General features: G+C 48.9%; 1 protein-coding gene across 3 annotated transcripts in view; it reads left to right on the top strand.

Annotated features, from left to right (window-relative positions):
• Window positions 1–24,046, top strand: part of CYSTM1 (cysteine rich transmembrane module containing 1) — a 31,104-nt gene that overhangs the window by 4,969 nt on the left and 2,089 nt on the right. For all 3 annotated transcript variants that reach the window (XM_050905340.1, XM_050905339.1, XM_050905341.1), the window contains exon 2: window positions 7,299–7,546. In XM_050905340.1, coding sequence (XP_050761297.1) covers window positions 7,318–7,546 — 229 coding nt within the window. In that variant the 5' untranslated portion in view covers window positions 7,299–7,317. The remainder of the gene's footprint in view (window positions 1–7,298; window positions 7,547–24,046) is intronic.

Genomic DNA, 24,046 nt, shown 5'->3' with positions numbered 1-24,046 from the left:
GCTTTTCACTTCTGCCTAGACCTGCATTTTGGGATGTAATACAGTTTTGAGCAGCTTTTGTCAGAAAAGCTGGGTGCAGTTCTTGTGCAGTTCTCCTTCAGCTGTTACTCTAGGCTGATGGTGCTGCCTGGTGAAGTGGGTGGGCAAATCTGGGAGGAGGCTCTTCCTGGAAGTGAACTGAGCAGGAAGGGAATCTCTTACAATTTATCCTTAATGTACCTTTCATGCAATCACTAAGTGAAGCTTGCAAAGAAGCTGGTAAGAGGGAAACACAGAGCCAGTGCCATTTAAAAGCCACTTGTGCTTTTTTTCATTTGGATATTGTTCATGTGAAATGTAATTTAAATGCTAGGCTGGTTGCCAGGAGCTGGATTGTTGATGTTAAATGTACTTTCCATTAGAGCTCTGTATTGGAAAACTACTTCCTAGCGCTGCAGGCATTGGAAGGGGTGGGTTACATCAGGGGTGCCCCGGTTGCCCTTCTCAGGATCTGTGCCTCTCACCATGCCTCCATCTTCATCTGTGCAAAGGCCAGCTGAATCAATATCTGACATGCCCAAAACATGATTCTTCCTGACCAGAGCAGCATATGAGGTGCAGTGCTTGTTCTGCTGTCCTAAAAACGAACAACTTCTTGCCTTTAAATTCCTAAAATCTGCTAATTGGTTTTTTTGGAGGGGAGGTTGTCTAGGTGTTCCAGACTGCTGATCTGCTTTGGGGTTTTTTAATTTATTAATCCTCCATTTGTTTTCAGAGGGCTAGTTCTTGCACTGTTCCCTATGCAACAGAAGGCGTTTAACCGTGTTTCAGTACCCAGATTAGATTGTCATCTCCCCCCACGTACACAGCTTTTTATTTTATTGATTCACTTGCATAGGAGATTGCATTTGAAGGATCTGACTTGCAGGCAGCTGTCTGTAGGGATTGGTATTTCTTTGCAGGTAGATTAGCAGCTGTGAACACCTACTGTGTAAAAATGCAGATGGTTCTTCTATGCGTGCTCTTTTCAATTTTGCCAAGATAACAAGGTGTCATCAGTGCCAACAGGTAGGAGCAGATTCATACTGGTCTCCAGTCACTTTGAAGGCCAGAATTATGCTGACCTCAGAAGAGGTGCTTGGGAGCACCAGCCTTGTAAGTGGCCTTTTGGAGGAGGCAAAAGGTGAAACTGGGTCTTCTTGGCAGGGTGTGAAGGCTCTTTGTTTGGGAACCCCTCGTGCTAATAGAAGAGCTTTCCTTCCATCATGCTTTCCCTTGTTCTCTGCGTTCTTCGTTGTTTTCCTGCTTCATGTTATCTTCTGACCAAAAGTCCTACCTGTTCATGCCCTCACGCTGTGCTGCAGGGCTGCTCTTGCAAAGTGAGATGGTGGTCAGATATCTAAATGATGCTACCGATTTCTTTTTTCCTAGTTGGGGGGGGGGGGGGGGGGGGGGGGGGGGGGGGGGGGGGGGGGGGGGGGGGGAATCCTTCCCAGTGATTCCTAAACATAGATGGGATAAAGGTAGATCTCACTTGATTCATAATCCACCATGTGCTAATCTGTAAAAAGGGGTACATAGGTGGCAGCTCATGGATGATGAGACTTTCCCAGGTTGAAACTAAGGCTGTTTTCAGAGACTTGTGGAGGAGTCTGATACCTCGTCAGTGAAATGGTAGCAGAGACTGTGCTTTGGTACTTCGGTGAGCAATGTGTGTGAGAAAGACGACAGTTCTAGCTGTACGTGTGCAGTGATAGGTTCTACATGAGCTATTCCCACTCGGAAGGATCTTGCAGTTACAATTAGTATGGTGCAGCTTGAGCTCTGTGTTTGGCTTGACGTATGGCAAGAGCTGTCCTGGGAGTGGGCTAAGAAGGGAACGGAAAGCAGAAGTCTGCGGCAGCACTGCACAGCAGGGCTTCATGCAGCCTGCTCGCTCCCTCTCAGACGAATGGTAAAACTAAAGGCACAGCAATGGGTGGCAAGAATGACCAAGGAATAGGACAGGCTTTGTAGAAGCAGAGTGTCCTCAGCTCAGGAGAGTGCCTGGAGAAAAGAAGATAATAAATTCATGAGTGTGCTGGAAGAGGAGAGTCAGGAGCAGTGACCAACTAGTTCTGTAACAGCTGCGTTGGTATGCTGACCTTGTATGAGGCAGTAAGTTTAAAGCAATCAGAAAGAAGTAGGTATTTTCAAAGCTTAATGATGAAATTTGTTTCCCTAAGGTGTATTGGTTGCCAAAATGGACAGGTTAAAAAATATATATATAGTGTATACAAAGTGTCATAGTTCTGTATATGTATGTGTATATAAAGCATCATAGTTCTGTACTTGCACCTTTTGCTAAGCCTTAGTCAAAGACACGTTACAGATATGGAGGGACTTACATTCTCACATAGGATGGTGGTTCTTATGTATTGATATCTCTGTGTGTGTCTATATATATACATGCACATATAGTGCCATGTGTGTTCTCTATATGATATATTGTGTGCGTTCTCCTACTTCAGTGATTTCTTTTTTGCAGACCTTACGGGAAATGGTGCAGCCTTTTGGGGTATGGTAGGCTGTTTGTTTAAAAATAAAACCCTTCTGTTAGGGTAGGGGAAATGATGTTTGCTCAGCAGTGTGGAACAAAGGAGTTCCAAGATAGCTTAAGGAAACTTAATGATACAGTAACGAACTTACCTCTTAGCAAAAGTACTAAGGAGAGGAAAAGTACTAGGGAGAGTAAGGAATAGGAACATGTTTTTTCGTTCTCTTCAGGTGGACTAATAATTTCTCTATCGTTAACCAGCAACAGATAGGGCAAATGCTTAGCAACAATCAAGGAAATCTCTTTGTTTGCTGCGTTCAGTGCTAAATGAAGTTTCACATCAACTGGGACTGTGCAGTGCTATACTGGCTCTTCCTGATGGACCTCCTGCAGTGCCGTGAAAAACAAAGGGCTTTACTGATGCGCTGGCTTCTTTCTTTTGAACTTTGTCTCCAAGAGGTGCTCATTGGGAAACCCACAGATATGAGCCCTGATGCAAGGTCATAGGAGTTGGTCTTGGTTGCAGCTCACATGGAATTACTAATTGGGGTGAGAACCAACAGCAAAGCTCGATAATGCGTTTGACTAGGAGCTCAAGTATGTCTCTGAAAAGTATCTGCTTAATGATTCAAGGCTCTGCCTTGCAGACACATACCCAGGTGAGTAAATAGGGCTAGTAAGCATGTAAAATCATGTATAAGTTCATGAGAATGAGGAAAATCTAAATATTGTCACACAGTTCAAAAAGGGCAAGTAGGGAAGGATATATGCGTGGCAGTAACTGATAGTGGAAGTGGGGGACAAGGAAAACTTCTTCCCGAGAACATAACTGGGGACAAAGAGCATTGCGAGAAGGCTGATCTTCACAGCTGGGGCAGAGCTGGGAGGGAGCGGACAGAAGTAGTACTTAGGACTCTGGAGGACCTGGTTTCCACAACCACCTCCTGGGTTTGCTGAATGCCTTGATGAATTCTTCAGGAGTTTTCTCTTCTCATTCATCACAGATAAATCTTCAATACAGTTGCTGCTGAAACTGTTCTTGCTGGATGCTCTCTTTCACTTCTTGCCTAATCTCAGTTGTGTTACTTTACCCTCAACTTCAAGGGGAAAAGTAACTTTTGCCCTGGTGGAATATGCCCTTCTTAATCTCATTCTTCATCTTTTCCACTGTTCTTTTGTTCTGCTGAGGTGTCTGCCCAGGCATCTGTCTGGCTTTTAGTAGACTCTCTCCAGTTTTCTCCTCAGTCCCTCTCCCGCATTAACAGGCAGAAGCTCAGTTACTAGCTCCACTCCAAACCTGCCTCCTCTTCGAAAACTGTTTTGACACGGCTAACATGGAGCTGTTAAACAGACAAAGAGCACTGGTATTTCTTTCTTGTTCCCTATGCCACCATTTCCCTGTTTGCTCAAGCCATTGTCAGACTTGGATTTTTAACTCCTTCTGTGTGGTTTCTCAGACTTTTCTGCAGAGCTGCTGATGTGCAGTTTTCTTTACTCATCCCCCATGGCTGTTGGTTTTAGCCAGGCTCTCATCCTACCACACTCTTTCAGTGTTGTCTAAGCTTTACTAGGTACAGCCTTGTACAGCTGATACCCATCTTGGACCTTTCTGCAGAGATGCTTTTCTAGCCGTGTGGTTCCACCGGCAGTTGTACCAGCTCTCCGAAGGGCTTTTGGTATGGTCCCACGCTGGGTGCTTGTACAGAAACCGGGCAGCCACAGGATGGTGGGCAGGCTCCCTGCTTAGGTACTGAAGGGAACAGGGAAGGGGGTGAATGGCCAGCCCTGATGGTGGAGGATGGCCCCCAGGGGTCCCAGCACAAGTCCCCGTGGCAAGGGAGCAGTGGGATGGCTGAGTTTAAGTTATCCACTGCCTGAATTTGAGTTCACAGCCAACTGAAGAATTGCAATATCTTTTAAGCCTTGCTACAGCACTAAAATGGCAATGATGTTGAATGTAGGTAAATGATTGATGCGTATGAAGGGAAGACTGGACTTCACTGGAAAGAATGGGCTGAGCTGACGATCCTCTTAGGTAGGAGGGCTTTGGAAAATCAAAGTAATGAATGTGACTCTCTGCTGGAGCTTGGCCATGATCACCAAAGCAAGCTGAGCCCTGGGGGTTCTTAAGAAAAGGTTTACGAACAAAAAACATGATCTGTGGTTTGCTGCCTTTGAATGCCTTGTGTGTGTATATATATGTACGCACGTATATATGTATCTAGGATGCCAACTTACAGCCTAGAACAGACCTGGAGGGGCTCAGAGAAGGTGGAGGTGAGTGGAGGGGCTGACTCTTGCCTGAGGAGCAGACAGCGGGCTGGGGCTCTTTGTCCTGGAACGGGGAGCTCCCACATGCCTCCTCCCTGGTTTGGTGAATCCCTGAATTCAGGAGGGCGACCGCTGTTCCCTACCTCCTGCATTCACCCCGGTGGGGCAGGAGGCAGTTTTCCACAAGGCATGCAGCAGAGCTTTGGATCCCCTCGTGCCGGGAGCGGGCACTGCAGCTGTAGGCCGGCTCAGGGAGGCTCAGCAAACTCGGGGAGAGTTCACAGGGGTCTGCTGGTTGCCTGGGCCCTGTCTGGCTTCAGCACCAAGTGGTTACCCTGCCATGTGCAACAGTACGTAGGTATACACACACACTTGCTCTGGCCTTGTTCTTCCCTGGGAACTTGCTTTTGGCTGCTATTTTGGGATGATTTTCTGGGTTAGATGAACATTAGTGACCCATTATGTCCCAATTCTCTAGTTTGTTGCATTGAAGTGAGTTGTAGGGCTTGCTGCCTGCCTCTCACTGGCTCTCTGAAGGGAGAATTTCCTTGCTGCAGACTTAGTAGAGGCATTGCAGTGCGGTACAGTGGCTAAAGAGCCTCAAGTTAAACGTTGTGCTTGTCCATTTTAAAATGAGCAGTTAAGCAGTCTGGCTGGTCTGGCAATGGAAAAAAAATTAAGCAAAGTTCCTCTAATCCCTGGCATTGGTTAAACGGTTAAAACTCTTGTCAAAAAGATTAAGAAATATCATTTGAAAGGTAACAGCGCTGCCTTAGCAGTTAACTGGGACTGTGGCTGGCTTGCACAGAAAGAGGAGCATTAGAATGAATTCAGGTGAATGACAACTGCAGGCTGGCGAGGCCTGGGACGACCCAGCCTGCTGAGATTGAAGGGCTTCTTGATGTCGTTGTGGGAGGGACGTCAGCCCTGTTCCCTTGCAGTGCGCCTCTGGAATTGTTTCGAGTCGGCAATGCTCTCCTGGGCATTGTGTGTGATCAGAGTGGCTGTTACTGCAAGAGTGGGACGGGGCTGTGTGCGTGGGAGAGCCCCATGGTGCCTGTACAGCAGTGAGCATCGTGCTAGCGACATTCGGGCAGGAGTAACATGTAAATAAGCAGAGAGCCTAGGGACCCTTCCTTGGGGAGGGACAGTCGGCGCTCTCTGAGGTGATGAAGTGAGCTTTGTTTACGGCTTGCTATTTCAATGTTGTCAGGGACTGCAGCAGCTAAACATAGCCCCAGAGGCTTGACTCACTTGGCTTGTGCCCAGCAGGTGACTGCTCTGGGCTCGCTATAGAGTTACAAAGGTGAAATTCTTTAATCTGCGTCACGCCAGAGCTCAGACTATATGGGCTAATGGTCTCCTCTGGACTCAAAGTCTGCACGTCCCCAAGAGTGGGTGCACAGTACTGAGCATCCAGGTAAGTCTAGCCCGCTGCTTGCCCTTTCCAACACCGTCCAAAGAGGATCCTGCTTGCCAGCCTCTCCTGCTCCATGCCGGCAGCAGCAAGTCTCAGCGGAGGCAAATTATGTTCCTGGTATTTCTCCCTGAAGCCTGTGGCGTGTGGGAGGAGGTGTGCAGCAAAGGGGAAATGGTGACCCTTCTGCGCCCTGTAATGGTAAAAGGAAATAGCAGAGTACAGCTACTTCAGTCAGGATGGTTCCTGAACACATGGTATTAAGGACACTTCTGTTTCACAAGCAGGGAGAAGCTTCAGAAACCTAACGTAAGAAATGGTTTGCTTAGTCATGCTGCTTAGAGGTTAATTAAAGTTGCATTATTGTGACAGTCTTGTCTTTTGATGGCTGTACAATGAGTAATACGTTAGATAGGTTTTATGAACGTCAACTCTCTGAGGTGTATTTAATGTTGCTTTTTAAATGAGACTGAGCCCAAGGTCCTGATTGCTTGTGGCTGCTTAATGATTCAGTTGCATATTACTGGAAGAATACGCGATGTGCTGGGTTACAGTGTCATCAGGAAGTTATTCATATACTGTCTTGCTCCAGAGTGCTTGTCTAGATGCTTGTAACAATTAGCAGAAGTGTAATGGACATTGGTGTTCGCTCTTTCTCCTGTTGAGGCTATCAAACATGTCTGGAACAGGCTGCATTTCTGCATGTTTTTCTTTTTTAATATTGACGGAAACATGAAGTAATCACTTCTAAATCTCTCTTAAAAGCAATTTAATCATGAGTGGAAGCAGAGGATTTTGCTTTGCAGTTGCAAGACTGTTAAGTGTCTTAGGGTGAATAGCTGATGCATGACTGGAAAGCAGCAAGTCACTCTGCTGCTGAGCTAAACTCGCATCACTTAAGAGAAATCACTTCACCTCAGTCTCTGCCCCTGTGATAGGGTTAAAAATAAACTCACTGCCTAACCAGGTATTTTGAGGTCTGTTTCTCACACTTAATGTAGGGCCCTCTGGAGAGCAGTCTGAAATGGGAATTATATGGTCATGGATGAAGCAGACAAAAGCAAACCAATTATTCTGTTTGTTTTCCTTCTGCAGGACAGATTCTGCATCCCACATGAACTACGAAAATCCTCCACCTTACCCCGGCCCGGGCCCGACTGCCCCTTACCCACCCTATGCACAGCAACCGGGTGGTGCTCCTGGCCCGTACCCAGGCTATCCTCCTGGACCTACTGGGCCGTACCAGCCAGGCCAGCCAGGTTATCAAGGTTATCCCCAGTATGGATGGCAAAATGCACCTCCGCCTCCAGGACCAGTGTATGCAGATGGGCCTAAAAACACAGGTATGCCTAGGAGCCATGGTGCGATGTAATCGTGACCCTTTCTGGCTTGCAAATGCACGAGTACATGTTGACCTTGAAGTAATATGGTTATTAGCGTCTGGCTCTAATGGGGCTGGGGGAGGTGGAGACTTGTTTGAAGTAGCGATTCTGTCTGTAGCCTGTTTTCCTGCTTTATTTTGCTGTTGTGTCTCTAGCAGTTCTCTGGCTGTTGGAAGATACTGCTGAACATCCTTAATGCTGATCCCTCAAGGGAATCCTTATGGTGAGGTTGTTACACATGCTTTTTGCTGGCTTTAGATTTGCCACAACTCTTGTTCTGCCTGTCTTTTGGTTGGTAAGTTTCAACCGAAGGCTGTACAGTTAAAGCTTGTAATATTCAAATGTACAGTTCCTACTGAATTAATGTGCATCAGTTTTCTTGAGCCCATTAATATCTGTCCAAGTGATCTAATAGTGCCATTGGAATCATTCCTGGGCTCTTGTTTTTTTCTGAAGCTATTATCATTCTGTGGAAAAACACAGATTTCTGGGGAGGGGAAGGAGGATGGTGTAACTTATCTTGGCAGCTAGCTGGTCCATGTGTGTGCCACATCCCCTCAATATGGTATGCTGGTTTACTCTGGCACCCATAGCTCTCGTGGGGCTTGCTGCAGTGCTTGGTGCAGGCTCAAATTATCCCAGGAGGGCCAAGAAGATGATTAAGGGACCAGAGCATCTTTATATGAGGAGAAGCTGAGAGCTGGGACTGTTCAGGCTGGAGAAGAGAAGGCTCAGGGGGGCCTATTCCTGTGTATAAATACCTTATGGGAGGGAATGAAGAAGAGGGAGCTGAACTCTTCTCAGTGGTGTTCAGTGACAGGACCGGAGGCAGTGAGCACAAACTGAAACACAGGAGGTTCCTTCTGAACACAAGACGACACTTTTCTACAGTGAGAGTGATCAAACACTGGCACAGGTTGCCCAGAGAGGTTGTGGAGTCTCCATCTGTGGAGATGCTCAAAACCTGACTGGACGATGGTCCTGGGCAGCCTGCTCTAGCTGACCCTGCTTGAGCAGGGGGGTTGGACCAGGTGATCTCCAGAGGTCCCTTCCAACCTCAACAACTCTGGGATTCTGGTGAGGTTGGGTGTGGTCCCTGCCTTTTCCCCATTGGAAAGAGGAGGATTTAGCTTGGGGTTTTTTGGTAACTCTTTGTCTTGCTGGTAAGGACACTTGCCTAGAGACCAAGTTTGTTCTTGTCAGTGTTTCACAGGCTTTGGTTGTAAAATCTCTGCTTGTACATCATGGGGGTATACTCACCCCCTCACCATCAGCATGGGGACTCATGCTGTCGTGCCAACTCCTGTGCTGCCTTTCAGGCTTCTTTAGCCCGTGGTGAGAGGGCAGGCTGTCCCCCTGCAGCCCATGGAGGTTAATGGTGGAGCAGAGATTCCCCTGCAGCCTGTGGAGGACCCCACAGTGGAGGAGGTGGCTGGGCCCAGAAAAGGCCGTGACTGTGGGAGAGCCCACGCTGGAGCAGTTTGTGGAGGACTGCAGTGCGTGGAAAGGACTTGAGTTGGAGAAACTCATGGAGGGCTGACCCCCGTGAGAGGGACCCCATGCTGGAGCAAGGGAGGGGTGTGAGGAGTTGTCCCCCTGAGGAGGAAGGAGCCGCAGAGAAAATGTGGGAAGAACTGACTGCAACCCCCATTCCTGCCTCCCTGTGCCGCTGCGGGGGGAGGAGGTAGAGAAAATGGGGAGCAAAGCTGAGCCTGGGAAGAAGGGAGGGATGGGGGGAAGGTGTGTTTCTAAGATATGGTTCTATGTCTCATCATCCTACTCTGATTTGGTTGTTAACAAATTAAATTGGTTTATTTTTCCCCAAAATGGAGTCTGTTTTGCCTGGGACCATAAGTGGTGAGTGATCCCTCCCTGTCCCAACCCAGGAGCTTTTTGTTGTATTTTTCTCCTCCCCATCCCGGGGGGGAGCGAGCGAGCGGCTGCGTGGTGCTTTGTTGCCGGCTGGGCTTAAACCATGACAGATACTCATCCAGGCTGGGAAGCCAGGAACCATCATTGCCTCTCTTCCTCTGTTGCAGTGAATATCACAAACAGACCTGAGCTGTTGAGAAGAGTCTTAAGTACCTATAGCTGTTCTGGATGCCTTGGGGTGGCAGAGGATGTGGCCAGAGCTACCAAAGAGGCTGTTCTGCGGGAGGGGGTGTGGGGAGCACTTCTGTAGAGGTGCTGTCCAGGCACTATGCTTTAGGTGGGAGCTGCTCTCAGGAAGGAGAGGAGGCTCAGGGTTTGTATGTGCTGGGTGTGTCTGACGTGGTCCTGGACAGACTAACCTGGGGTGGAAAGAAATGAGACTAACATGTATCTCAAATCAAAACCTAAGTCAGTGCTTTACAGCTATGCAAGGCACTAGCACTTTGGGTACTACTGCTGTAAAGACCGGCTGAGAAAGTGTGTATCGAAGCTGACAGCACTTAGAAAATTGTCAGGACTCGGACAATTCCACTGAGGCCTCCGCTACTGTGCAAAGCTGTCTTTGGCCATTGCACATTAAGGTCATTCTCCACATACTGTTGTTGCCATGGCTTGGGACAATGTGCGCTTGCACCTGGGGCCTGCTCAGGACTGAGGTCTATACACCTTTGCTGCATTTTGAGATAACTGCCTGCTGTCCCCCTCTACCACTTCATGTTACTCTGACTCAGCAGCGCTCTGTGACAAAGGTCTTTGCAAATCCCTCATTTTGGAGAAGCTGGAACTTGAGAAGTTCCCAGCAAGAGTTTTTCACTGTGGTGAATCCAAAGGAGGCTTGACATAGATGGGTGGACAGGCTGAACTGTGGAGAGGACATTTTCAAGAACTTTTTTTTTCCAGTATTCTTGGCTAAAATGGTGGACTACTGGACCAGTGTATATAAAAGCATCCCTGGATTTATAGCTGATGTAAGATGTCAGGAATATTCTGGTGTGGGTCTGCCCAGAGGACCCAAATATAAGCAGCGAACAATTGGTGTGAGTGAATAAGAACCTGAATAAGTGCAAGTCATGAGTTCAGCTTCCTCTGTAAAAGAGTGGAAACCTCGAGGGTCTGCCTTTGAGAAGGAGGAGGCAGCAGCATGGTGATGCTTCCCACCACTACCACCACGTGGACTCGAAGTGTAATCAGGGTTTTCCCTGGGAAATGCACATAGTTTTGGGGTGGCTAGCAGGTGTTTCTCAGTACTGCAGGAAAAACATTCCTAGTCTCCCATGTAGTACATCCTTGGTTAGTGCAAGTGTCACTTTGCTGCTATAGCCACGAAAAGGGATATGCTAGCAGAAGCTGAAGGGAGAGTGGGTTTGCTGCTTTGGACAGTTTGGCTTTGAGCCAGATCTGCTGCCTTGGGGGCTTAAAGGATCTCATATCAGACTGGATCAGGGAACTGATGACACTGAATGTCCTCTGCTCAGATCAGGTTTCTCTGCTCTACTCGCAAACCTGTGGACCAGCACAAAGGAGCCAGCTGGAAAATTGGAGAGGACAAGTAGCTAAGTGTTTGAGTGCATCTTTCACTGAGAGCCCAGGCTTATGCTGCAGGAGGCATGGTTTTGTTGTTAAACCTAAGCTAACACAACTGCAGTCTGCAGAAGCAGCACCCTAACCCACAAACCAAAGATCTTCTGGTACATCCTGTCTTTGAAGTGCCTTCCCGTAGCTATGTGTGGTCTCTGAACCCACCTTGGGAGCCTCCAATTTGCATTGCTTTTGCTGAAGTGGATGTAACGTACAAAAACATTTATTAATGTGTGTAGAAAGATGTCAGGGCTATAACTTTGTGTTTGTCTGCAAAAGCTTTTCCTTTTTCTTGATTCTCTTTCTGTTAAACACCCTGTTTTCTCCTTGCTCCTTTTTGGTCTGTCAAACTGGAACCTGATCTTTGTCCTGTGGCACTTTAACAGAAGTCTTCTGAGAGAGCTTTCAATGAGGCTTTGTTTAATGATCACCTCCAGGAGTGTCCAATATAGAACAGATGTCCCTAAAAAGCTAATTTTTTAAAAATCTGTTATACTAATGCTATGTATCTGTTGGTGTGGCTGAACCTCTAATATAAAAAATTGACATCTAAATTTAATCAAGTCATTACAGTCTGCCTAGCTGGTCTGGCATGATTTAATGTGGCTTGTCAGTTCTTGTGGTGTTTCCAAGCAGTTATCTGGGAAGAGCTACTGTGTGGATGCTTTCCTTTCAGAGCGGATGTTTTGCTCTCCTAGATGACTTTGCTTAATCTAATGAATTAAGCTACTCCAAGTAATGCATTCATATTTCTGAACAAACATGTGTCCACATTGAAAACTAGGAAATTTGCTATACTTCAAATTTTATGCTTTAAGTTATTTTACTGTGTAGGCAAACTGCAAAGTGGGTTCTTCTGTTGTGGATCGTAGCCAGTGTGCTAATGTGTGGAGGTAATTATGCATCATATTTTGGTCTTGAGTGGATCACACAGATGGAAATAATGACTGTTGAGCTGTCAAAATCTGATGGTAAAGTAGCATTTCATGGTGACGGTGTTTTTTAAGCTAACAATTTGTGGCCTGTCTGGAGTAGCAATGGTCGTAGCCTGACCAATTGGCCCTTGGAGAAGAAAAAAAACTCATATGGCTTAGTCTCTGTATTAAAAAGAAAGCTGCATCTGAGATGTAACAGGGAAACAGCTTAAACTTAGTACTAGTTTTGTCACCCACGCTGCAGAAGAGCTCATGAACCACTGAGCCTTGTTTCACAGGCTGCTGTTGAAGGACTCTTCAGGCTGAGCAGGACTGGCGTGAGTTACACCGCCTGTGCATGGCGTGCATGCTGCAGCCACGCTTCTCCCCAGCTGCAACACCGGTTCCTCTGCATCCTCAGGGGGTGGGAGCTGTAAGCCCAGGCTGGAGAGTTGGGTCCCTCTCGTTGGGGTCATGCTTGGCAAGGGTAGGTAACATCTAGGCTGAAGAGAGAAAGTTATTACTGTTAAGCAAGCAATGACTCTGCTAGAAGTGAGAGAGGGAGGATGTTGTCATCTTTTCAATATGTCATTGAATGGGGGGACATATATAAAGGCTTGTGGAGGAAGGTGCAGTCCAGAACAGCGCTGAACAAGGAGAACAAGTATATTCCACTCTAGACTGTCTGTGTAGGATTAATTAACCATGACGACGGTCTGAGTTGCAGAAATTGGCTTGCGGTTTACACATTAAGACGTAGTGGTGTTGGCCATATGACTCCCATGTATTACAGCACTGTAGAAGAGGGAGACTGCAGCTGATAATGGCAGCTGGTGGTCCTTTGTCCCTTCTCCCAGAGCGGATGGAGTCCAGCGTGTGCAAGCTCGCATCCCCTCAGAGTCACCCTAGATACCTCAACACTGTTGGCCGTGAAAGGCCTTGAAGCATGTGTTTCTTCTCCAGGTGGAGGAGTAGTGAGCCAGAGAGGCTAGGTGACTTGCTGAGGTGGCACAGAGGACCTCATGGCCATGGTTTTGGTTTTTTGTTTTGTTTTTTTGATAGCTGGCTTTTGGGCTTGCACAGGCTACTGATAGCAAAGTCTCCAAAGAAACAACACTTCTTGCATCTTGCAAAGGCTAATAACTGACTTGGCTGTTGTTCATTAGAAGTAAACAACTTGACCTTTACCTTTAGAGCTGGTAATTTACATGCTGAGCCTGAGGGATATTATCCTTAAGGGTATCTGATTCAGATTCCTAGCTGTGTGAACTGACTTGTGCTGATTTCTGTCTGCATCTTTCCTGCTGTAAAAACTGAGGGCTGTCTTTGTGTCTGTCCACACGAAGTCTGTCCAGGTGTGAGTTCCTGGAATACCGTAGATCTGCCATTCGGTGTCACACAACACTTTGGGCAGCTAGAGGGAACTCGCCTGCACCAGAACAAAGCTGGGAGACACGCAGCAGTAGGAGCATGGTGCCTGCGTGGAGCATGGCATAAGGAGCTGGGCCTTCTTGAGCAGCAGGGGCTTGCTTAGGAGGAAGAAAATATCTCATTTCCCCACCAGTACTTTCATTATAGAATAGTTCAGTATCAACTGGCATAAGGAAACCACAGTATCTGCTGGCTGGTCAGCAGATACTTTCTTGTCTATGTAAATTAGAGGTGAAATGTAGTGCTGTTGATAATGACGTGCTTTAAAAAGAAGTGGAATGAGCCAAAGTACAAATTGACATACTAATTTTGAAAGTGCTAGCTGATGTTAGCAATTTGCCCAGCTTAATTTCTCCCCCTCCCCCCCCCCCCCCCCCGCCCCGTTGATACATAACAACGTAATGGATGAGGCTGTTCCGTGCTGTGCCAAAGGGAACCAGGCTCTGTCAGCAGCCTTCCTTCCAACCGAAGGCAAACAAAGCTCAGTATTGCGTTTGAGCTATTGTACGCAGAGGGTGGAAATCTTATTTCTGGAAGTTGATTACTTGTAGCAAAGCCAGCTGTGATAAGAGTAATAGTCACAGTGATGCTGCCTGGCTCCTAATGTTTGGCCAGCTGCAAGAATAAACAGGCCACCTAGATACAGTCACTGCCTTCTGCTAGAGGGGTGGTTTTTTCCTCTTTATGGGTCTCAGGGTGGAAAGGAGGGGATCCTAATTGCTCTGGTTAGGCTCTCTGGTGCCTTTCAGTGGTTACTCCCTTGCTTCTCAAACCATGTCGAGCTGAGCCTTCCCCAGCAGAAGTTTATTTGGAGGGCAGCATGTAGCAATTCCAGCAGGCTTTCTCTCTATATATGGACCCTTTCCAAGCAGTCTGTCGGAGCATTTAGTTTAACTGTTACTGTACCTTCAGGACCTGCAACTCGGGACAGCTGGTGTCCTGCCAAAACAACAACAAAAAAAAAATCACTTGGCAGTTGTCCTCTTATCTGCTTCTCATACTGTAGTGTGCATTAAAACCTGGTGTTCTCTCTCCCCCAAGACTGCTGTATCATACCTCCCTCTGTCCCTGGCTCATGTCAGCTGACTGCACAAACAGTGGGGGCTGTTTGCTGGCAACCAGTGCTGTCCTGGGCCTGATGTATGACCTCACCTTCACTGCTTTTCACCCTGAAGGAGGGGATAATCTGAGAAAAGCCTGCTGCAAAGAAAAGGATTTCCAAATTCAGGTCCTGTATCTGAAAACTTGCTTCAAACTGGCTAAACGAGGCTAAGGCTGGCTCCGTAGTGGACCGAGTTAAATAAGGCTGCTGTTCTGGACAGTCCTCGTCAGCTGGGCACCTAGCCTAGGTGAGAAGCAAATTGTGTAAAGCCTTCTTCCAGCACTGCAAGCACTGCACAGGTTGTGGTACTCGAGCCCTGGGGAGACTGCTCAAGCAGAGAGTCTTGCTACCCTGAATGACTACTTGCTGTGGCATGTTCCCTTTGCTTTAAAGCTGGACTTTGTCCCTCCTGTCTGTCACCCAGAACACTCTTGCAAGGACCCTTGTAAGACTGAGTCTGTGCTGTGTAAATCCCTCCAAGCCAGGCTTTGTTTAAATCTAGGACTGATGCTGATTTTTCAATGAAAATGCTGACTCAAGCTGAGGAATGTGCTGTTCTTAGCCCTGCAGTTGACTTGGTGCAAAATTGCCTCCTTGCTTTAACAGTAAATAAAGATTTCACTGATTTAAAAAAAAAAAAAACCATCAGAGGAAGTTCTCAAATTCTGTAGTTTTGGAAGATGTCTCTGCATCTGTTGCAGTCTGGAAGAAAACTGAAGGGTCTGAAGCCCTGAATTACTGTAATTTTCAGCTGGGGGGAAGCTCATTTCTTATATGACATGTCTCCTGTACACTTTCTAACCGATGCCTGCTGACATCCTGCAGAGACTTGAGTACTTACTACATAAGGTATGCTTTTCTCCTATAGGGAGTGCCCGTAGCCCTGCTTTTTAGAGATTTTGAATCCTTCCTGGGCACATCTATACTCCATAGATGCTGATTAGTATCACTTCCATTATCTCAAAGATCTCTGAATCCCATCCCTGTGTGCTCAGGTGAGGAAACTCACCTTTTGCAGCCCTGAGCTCAGCTGCAAGAAAATTTTCTGCACAGTTTATGATCAGACATAACCCATGCTTGGAGTACATGCAGTGTGTGAGAGGGGAACAACTTTACCCTTGTGTGAAATGCGGCCAGCGCAGCGTTGGCTCTAGAAAGTGCTCACTTGGCATGCCTGCATGGTAATTTCCCCGAAATGTGTTGCCAGTTCAGCTCCCTGAAAGCTGAAACAGCTCTCTAGGGTGAGCGTAAGAGCTTCTCAGACTTGCGGGAACTGAAAGGCAGGAATTTTCGTAACCTGTTGGATATAGTCATGCAGCTACAGAAGAGGGCAGGTCTGATACCAGTGTGGGTAGTTGCTGTAGATGAGTCGCTTCTGCTTGAGTCCAGGCTGAAATCTGGGCTGGGTCAGCAGCAGCTGTCTGGTGGCAGAGGGGATTTGCAGGTGAAACTCAGTACTCCCTGGCAGTTTGCTTCCTTGATACTTGATTTTTGCTCAGGTGGCTCTGGCAGTAGAGCTGTTTGTGTTTGGAGCTGGGGATTGTGAAACTTGCTCTGAGCATTTTGCAACTTCGGAAGATTTTTGCTTGGAAGTATTGTATTTCCATCTGGCTCTGACTGGTATCTGTTTCAGGAGTGTGCTAAGGTATTTCCTGAAATCTGAATATGGTGTTGGTAGAGACTGTGTGTACAGTGAAAGCCTCTGGGCAGGACGGAGTTGGGGGGCCAGGGAATGTGATGTGACAGGCATGAAGCTGTTAAGCATGAGCAAAGAGAAAGGATAATTAAATGCCTTTCTTGCCAAGGGAGTTAGATCTCATCTGTGCCCAGGCTCTGCCCTGGAGGTCTTGTGGGCAAGGGAGGAGGCCTGGGGCAGAGAGGAGCCTTGTTGGCAGCTAGTATGAAAGTTCTAGTTGAAGTCCTAGGGTCCCTGTTCCCCAGTCATGCAGTCTCTTATTCGGCACTTGCTGCCTGCGTGGGATTTACTTCAGGACACGTAGCTGTCTGGGAGGTCAGGGCTGGGTGTTCCTTCCTCCTGCAGTGCTGGGTCTGCAGACCTAGAGTGCGCACCCCAAAGAGTGGCTCAGAAACACTTGATTTCTAGTCACTGCCACCTCTGCATCCCTGGGCTGCCACTCATGCCCTTGTGCTGACTTTCCCTTCTCTGGCCTCCATCCTGAATGGAAAGACTTTCAAAGGACTTGAGTAAGAATGTTTTGAAGGTAGAACCAGATGCACAAACTGACTTGACTTAGCAATCTGCTGCAGGCAGCACTTAACCCTGTAAGAAATTGTTATTAAAATGGTGTTGTGCGGTTTTAAGCAAGACTTCTCGCTTGCTGGGTGGACAAATGAAAACAAAGCTCTTGGTGTGGAAGTGGCTTGTGATAAAAACCACTTTATTCACATGTGGAAAAGGCTTACTGATCCCTTCTCTGCTGCATGCTTCCTCCCAGACGAGAAGACTGTTGTATTAATACTTCTGCTCTGAACAGTTGTTACTATGGCAGACAGCCGTTCAGATACCACGGGAAGAGTTTTTGGTCTGCAGTAGCAGTGGTTGGTAAACTGCTTGGTGCTGCTTCCTCTTGTGTGCTCCAGGCCTTGCCTAATAGCTTACAGCAGCTAGGAGCGTAACTGACCTGTTTGCATGCAGAGTGGGTCTGTGTGCTAGCACACAGCTGGAGCTAAAGAAGAAGTAAACTTCCAAGACTTTGTGCTTTTCTCATGCTCCTAGCCCTCTCGCCTTAGGAAGAGGAAAGAGTCCCCGCAGCTGGCTGGTGCTAGGCTGGGCCAACCCTGGGGGTGCGTGCACCTCGCTTCTCCCCGGGCAGCTGACTTCTTGGCTGAGCCTGCCCCTTGGCTTGCCTGAAGTGAGCTTTTGCTTGCTGTCTGCCTGCCTGGATGTCATACCTGAAATACCTAGACAAGGACCAGGGCCCCCGGTGATGCACAGCAAGGCTTCTGGGAGGGCTTGCAGAGCTTGAGGGCTCTTGAGTGCCGTCGATGCCTGCTTTCTGGGGGAGCTCCCCACGTAGGTAAGTCGGTACCTTAACAGTGATGTCTGGGCCTGGGCCGTGGGACAGGATGGGCTGGTTCTGTCATCAAAGCCGGTATCCTTGTACTGCAATCCTTGTAGACCCAGTAAAACATGGTGATAAGGAGCACTACAGTCTAAGGTCACGATTTTAGTTTATACCAAACTGGGTGAAAAGTACTGCTCATGCCTTTCCCTCATGGAGCTAATGATTAACATATCAATTAGGTATGAGAAGAAACAAAATGTGTATGCTTAAGATAAAGCAGACTGTACATGAAATAACAAGGTATTGTAGTATTTGTTTTAAAAACAAAGTGGGAGTTATTTGCACTGGCTTGTGCAGGCTGGTACTGTGCGATTACAGGGAGTGCTACCATTTTCGGCATAAGCATGATTCATTGTGATCTAGGCTCTTCAGGGCTGCTGAGAAGATGGGAGGGTCTGCTCAGCTTACACCCTCTCCCATCCTGTTTTAAAAAAAACAATGGGAGCATCAAAACTTGAGCCTAGAACTGAGTGCTGTCTAGTGCCTCTGAGAGAAATTGCCCTTGTTTCTCTTCTCTATCAGACCACCAGTCCCAAAGTGTTAATGGGCCTCTGCTCATAGTGGCAAGGACCCTGGCATGCCATAGGAGATATTTGGAGTGCCTAACCTTGGACAAAAGAGAGGCACAAAGTCGCTAATGAAGTCCCCAGTAAGGCTCGCGACAGCAAACTGGGTGGCTTTAGCTTGGAGGCATTCAGGCTTCTGATGAGAAGCATACAAAACCAGCAGTTCCCTTAATTGACATATTTTGGGTTGGGGTTTTGTTGGCGAAGCTATTCCAGTAGAAAACCTGATTTCTGTTAATGGAAAACTGCTGGTTGAAGTGAGTTGGGAAGATGTTGGGTGGCTTGCATCAGTAATGTGCTGTGCAAGACTTCCTAATGAAATGATTTTAAGAGGTTTGAGTAAGGTGCTTAGGGTTTTGTTACACTGTGCCTTACTATGCTGTTTACAGGGGATCCTCCACATTTAAAGTAGCACTAATACATAGGCTGGGAAGAGTGAATAAAGGTGCTACCACGCACTCTTCATTTCCTTGGGTACTTCTGTCACTGTGTTTGTGTTAGTGCTTTGAAGCTGATGTTCAGTTGCACAGTGTCCAAAATGAGAGGATTGGTATAGGATGTCTCCAGCTTAATGAGAGGCTTAGCTGGGAATAGTTTTATCTAGCTTTCCTTTGAACTGTTTTTTACCCTATGCACTTTGGTAGCTGTAAGTGAATAGTTGACCTTCACCTGTTCTGCTCTTATCCTCTCCTGTATAAGCCCCACACCCATGCAGTTGATGGTTGATTAAAGCTTTTTAGCATTAATGCTGTATGGCTGTGTTTAAAGTTTCTCTGGCAGTTTGTCTGGTGACAGCGACAGAGCTACAACTTCTGAAGCATTGATGAAGGTTCAAAGGAAGTGATCATTAAATTCAAACTGTAAGGGAGAGGTGGTTGTTTTTATTTAGAGTATTGTCCAGATGCTCTCGAAGTCTGAAAACTCAGTGGCGACTGTATTTTCTCTCAAACTGCAGCAGCGATTGACACCAGCTCCCGTGAGCTGGCGGTGGCAGAGAGCTGTCGTCTTGAGACTCTTGCTCTCTCTGGGAGAGCAACTCTGCAGTGGAAGGCAGCAACTTCTCAAATGTGTGTTTCAAATGGTCGTCTTTGGGGCTTTCCTTGAACTTGCAAGGTGAATGGGTTTGGTCAAGTACCGTAATTCCCTGCATGGGGAAAAACACAGCTTTTTCCCAGAGAGTTTCTGCAGAAAGGTACTTGTGCCACAATGTGCTGCTGGTTTAAATGACTTCCAGCTTTTAGCAGAAGAGAGTGAAAGGACATGGTCTCTTTCCAGTGCTGTTTCACTGTTTCTAACAGAAAGGCACACCCCCCAAACCCATGATGAGTCCCAGAAAGGTCTTGACCTGGCTACTGTCCCTCGCTGTCCCTTCTCCTGTCCCCATCCTGCCCTGAATTGTTAGTGTATCAGCCAGTTCAGTGCAGACCTTTCCAGCACAAGCTGCCAGCTGCAGTGCCACGCAGGCAGCTGAAGGTGCTGGCTGGCAGGGGAGGAGTGATACCCGCTGCCACTGTGACCCACTTGTGCTGAGAGGCAGCATCCGATGCGAGTCAGCTGAGCGGCCGTGTAGCGAAAGTGCCGATCTCCCACTGCACGGGCCCAAATTTGGAAAAGCCATTTTGTTTAATATTTCAGCAAGTGTTTCATAACAGCACTTTATACATGCTTTGAACATGCTTTGTCAATATGTCCTCGACACTTCGCTGTAGTTTAAAACTTCTAATGGATTAATCAGAAATACTTCAGGCAAACTCTTCTTGTATGCCTGCAGTCATGGACAGCTTACTAATTTATAGTAAGCAACGTTGCTTTAACTCTAGCAGTAAAAGGCAGCGGTGTTAGAGCTCTTCCCTGGATGGTGCCTTGGCTGTGGCTACAGATACGGCCGCCTTCAACCAGGGTGAAGGTGGGCTTGACTGGGGTGGCCAAAACTAGTAATTGCCCTCCAGCCCGTGGTTTGCATTGCAGTGCCATGGCCACCTCCAGTCAGCAGATGCCTGCCGGAGGCTGGCCAGAGCAGCTGGCTAGCTAGGTCTGCCTGCATTCAGTGTGAAGTGCCATACCTTAGTGCACAGAGGAGAGGGTACCACGTGTTGTCAGCCTGAGAGCTCAATCCATCTCGGCTGCTCCAGCAAGGGAGCTGAGGGTACGTGAAGCACATCCAAAGCGGTGTAACCTTATGCTGTCCACCAGATTTGGGAGTGTCACATGCTGCAGAGCTTTTTCTGGGGCAGGGAAGGATGTCAGGTTCCCCTGGGTTGCACTCAGTCTGAAGCTGCAAGGACTTTGCTCTGAAGCAAGTTCTGTGATACCTGTTCTTGCTGGTGTTTTCCAGAGGTCAGAGTTGCCCTGCTGCCTCCAAACCACCAGGAACCAGTGCTCCCCGAAACATCCTCCCAGCCCCCTTCTGCTGTGCAGATCTGGATGTCTCTGGGCACCGTGGCCCTCAGTTTTGGGTATGACAATGCTCTGGCAGCAGCAGTCCAGCTCTCCATGGCTCCAAAGCAGGACAGCTTGAACAGCACCTGGCAGCCAGTTAGAAACCAGAGCTGCCTCAGGGCTCCAGCACAGGGAGCTGGTACGGAAGCTTCCTGAGCAGCCATGGGAAAAGCACCCTCGGCTGTTCACCTTGAGGGATGGCAGGAGCCGGCAGGCATCCTCTCCCATCGGAACGTGGGCAGGAGAGCATGGCTGGTACCCCGCTCTGCTGAGGAGCTCTTGGCTGTCTCTGCCTGTTGTGTGTGCACTCTGCCCACCGAACAACTGCATGTCATCATCTTATACAGGACTCTTGGAGCATTTGGTATGTGTTTTGCCTCTGAGGAGGTCCTGTTACAATAAGCAGAGGAAACAAAGGCACCAAAGAGTTAGCTGCTTGTTCAGAGTTGCTGGATCCACCAGGGAAAAAAAGCCTGAACGTTTTTCCCAGCCTGAAACACACCAGTGCTTCCTTCAGTCCTTGCAAGCTGAACTTGTACTGTGCAGCTCTTCCCTGCTGCTCTCCTTACTGAACAGCTCAGTTGTATGACTGGGTTTGCACAAAGGCGGCGTGTGGCGCCAGGGCTTGCTTCTCGTCACAGCTCGGTGTGTTAAGCCAGACAGAAGGGCAGCTCTATCTGCTGCAGGGGAGAATGCTGTTCGGCCAAGCAGGGTAAACAGATCAAATGTCAGGGTGTCCAGCTGCTCCCAGCAGTGCCTGTTGGGGAAGGAAAGCAAAACAGTGTGGGCAGCTCTGCTAGCCAGCTTCTCCCCTGGACAGCATGGCACAGCTCCCTTCTTTCCTGCTGCTGAGCGGTTGGTGACTGCTACAGTCCACTGCTCCGGGGACCTGACTGGCCGCTTGATGACAGCTTGCACTGCACGGAGGTGTACGGGAACAAGTGGACTTGGGTCACCTCACCAGGGAGAACAGGGAGTGAATAGAGAGCTACTGATATAATGCTGTATAAGGTCAAACGCTCACAAGCCTTCATGCTTTTGAACGTGAAGCCTTTGCAAGTCTTCTGTGCATGGTTTTGAGTGCAAGTTTTGGGCTGCAGGCAGATAGGAGGGAAGGGCCTGACCAAAGTCCTGTCTGCCTTGGGGCAGATTCTCTCTTTGAAAGGGTGCACCACAGACCCATCCCATCCAAAGGGATGAAATAGGCTCTCTTGGATTGCAGGAGGCCAGGGTGCTGGGCTCACAAGTCATTGACCTTGTTCTCTGCTCCTTGCCAGTATGGCAGGGCTGCTGGCCCTGGGCGCAGCCCTGCCCTGGCCACAGGCTGTGAGGAGGAGGTCGTGCAGCCTCCCCCACCGCTGCAGCACTGCCCAGCAGCCTGCAGGGCCCTGGTCTGTGCACAGGAGCCAGGTTTCCATCAGGTCCCTGTCTGCTCCTGCCTGGAGGTGCCTGCTTTGGCTCTGCAGGGGCAGGCAGGGCTAGCAGCTCCTGGGCGAGGAGAGCACGAGGCACCTCTCCTGCTCCAGTGCAGCCTGTCACAGCACTGCAGAATGCGGCCATCTGGGGCTGTCTGGAGAAGAGATGTGCTTCCACCCTGACGTTCCTGGAGCAAGGGCACCACACACTGTGACTTCGCACAGGCAGCTTCAAAGCCCTGGAGGGAAGGAGGGACAGGGGTGCTTTGCCAGTGCCCTGCAGTGGCTCCTCTGGAGCTGGGCTGTGCCTGCACAGCAGATGCCTCCTCTCTGTGTTATTCCCGTTGGCAAGAGGGAGGGTGCCCGAGCCTGGGGTACAGACTGTACCTGAGGGCAGATATTTAGGCGGGGGGTTACTGGGCTATTCCTCTCTGCCTCACCCTGATGGTGGCAGGATTTTGGTATCATGTAAGCCGGAGCACATCATCCTCCACCCATCGTTCTTGAGAGAACTGAAGCAGTGAAGGAGGGGGAACATTTTTCTGAGCACAGAGCAAGCCCGTGGGAGGACCAGGCTGATGACGTGAGCTGTCTCCTGCCTAGGCCTCTGCCTGTCAACACCGCGCGTTCAGCCACTCGACTTAAAGCACTAGCTGCCTGCCTGGGTCAGACTCATGTGTGAGGGCACATTTCCCACACAGACCATAACAAACAGACCCAAGAAAGCTTTAAGGAAGGGAGGTCATGTGCCTGCCTTCAAACTGCTGCAGTTCTGGGTGGGATAGTCCAAGCTCAGTGAGGAGGAACCAAAGGTGAACTGCTCATCTGTCCCAAATGGGCTTCATGGGCTGGCAGAAAGAGCAGGCAGCACACTGTCCTCGGGTAGGAGACCCTGCTGTGAGAGCTCCATCCAAACCTGGGGCTCCCTCCTGTGCTTTCAGACAGCTGGCAATGTGCAGTAAATCCCAACAGGCTGCTGGGAGCCTCTGGGCAGCCCTCAAGGGGCAGAGCTCAAATGGTTTCTGTCCATGAGGCGATACCCTGAGCGTCTGGGGGTGTGATCCAGGCATCTGCCCCTTGGCAGGGGAGGTGTCTGAGGATTGCAGCCTCCTAGCCTGGTAAGAGCTGGCTGTGCCTTGGGTGCTGATGGGCACAGAGCTGGAGCAAGGACTGATCCCTGCCCTGACTTCCTAGGGGAGGAGGCAGTTATGTGCGTGATAGGGCTGGAGCAGTGTCAGGGAACGGCTACTTATCAAAGCAAGCTGACTTAGCGGTCCCAGTCTAAACAGACAAGAAGCAGACAAACTGCAAATGCACTTGTAGCTACGGAAGCTGGCATCTCCTGGAAGCTCTGCCCTGGGTGCCTATCCAGCCTTTCCTGCCTGTGGCCCAGCCAGACCTGGCAGCAGGCAGGTTCTTGTCATCTTCACTGTGCTAAAACTGTGTTTTTTGATTATGTATGGAAGTGACCCAACGGCAAGGAGCCCACCCGCTTGTTTTCCAACTCAGCCTGCTGCTGATCATGGAGCCCTCTGGACATGGGCATTGTCAGGGTTCCCTGGCCTCAGCTGTGGAGGCTGCAAGAGAGGGAGGCTCTGAAGGCGATGCATCCCAGCTCTGCCACGGCCTCCTCCCCCTCGCTCTCCTCACAGTGACCAAGTGGCTTTATAATCGGGTAGGTCAGTCAGCCAGGGCTGATCCCTGCTGTTTCTGTGGGGCCTGCTGCCTGGGAAGAGCGAGCTCTTCCTACCACTGGGAAGTGCGGGCTGGTGCAAAAGCACCCTCTGCCCGATGCCCAAAGTGCAGAGTGAGCTTTCTCCAGCCTTGAGGGGCAGGAGGGACACTGCTCTGCCACTGACCTCGGCTCTTCCCAGGACTTCTCTGTACCCACCTCCCCACGGCCATTCGTACGCGAGTAGCTGACTCTCACCTTGAGACCACCTCCTGCCCCTGGGGCCTTACCTCTTTGTCCTGCTGTAGGTGGCAAGGCTCCGCAAC

Source organism: Gymnogyps californianus, chromosome 14 (genome assembly GCF_018139145.2).
Source record: "Gymnogyps californianus isolate 813 chromosome 14, ASM1813914v2, whole genome shotgun sequence".
NCBI lineage: Eukaryota > Metazoa > Chordata > Aves > Accipitriformes > Cathartidae > Gymnogyps > Gymnogyps californianus.
Note: the sequence above shows the minus strand (reverse complement) of the source record. Positions and strands in the feature narration are given on the sequence as shown.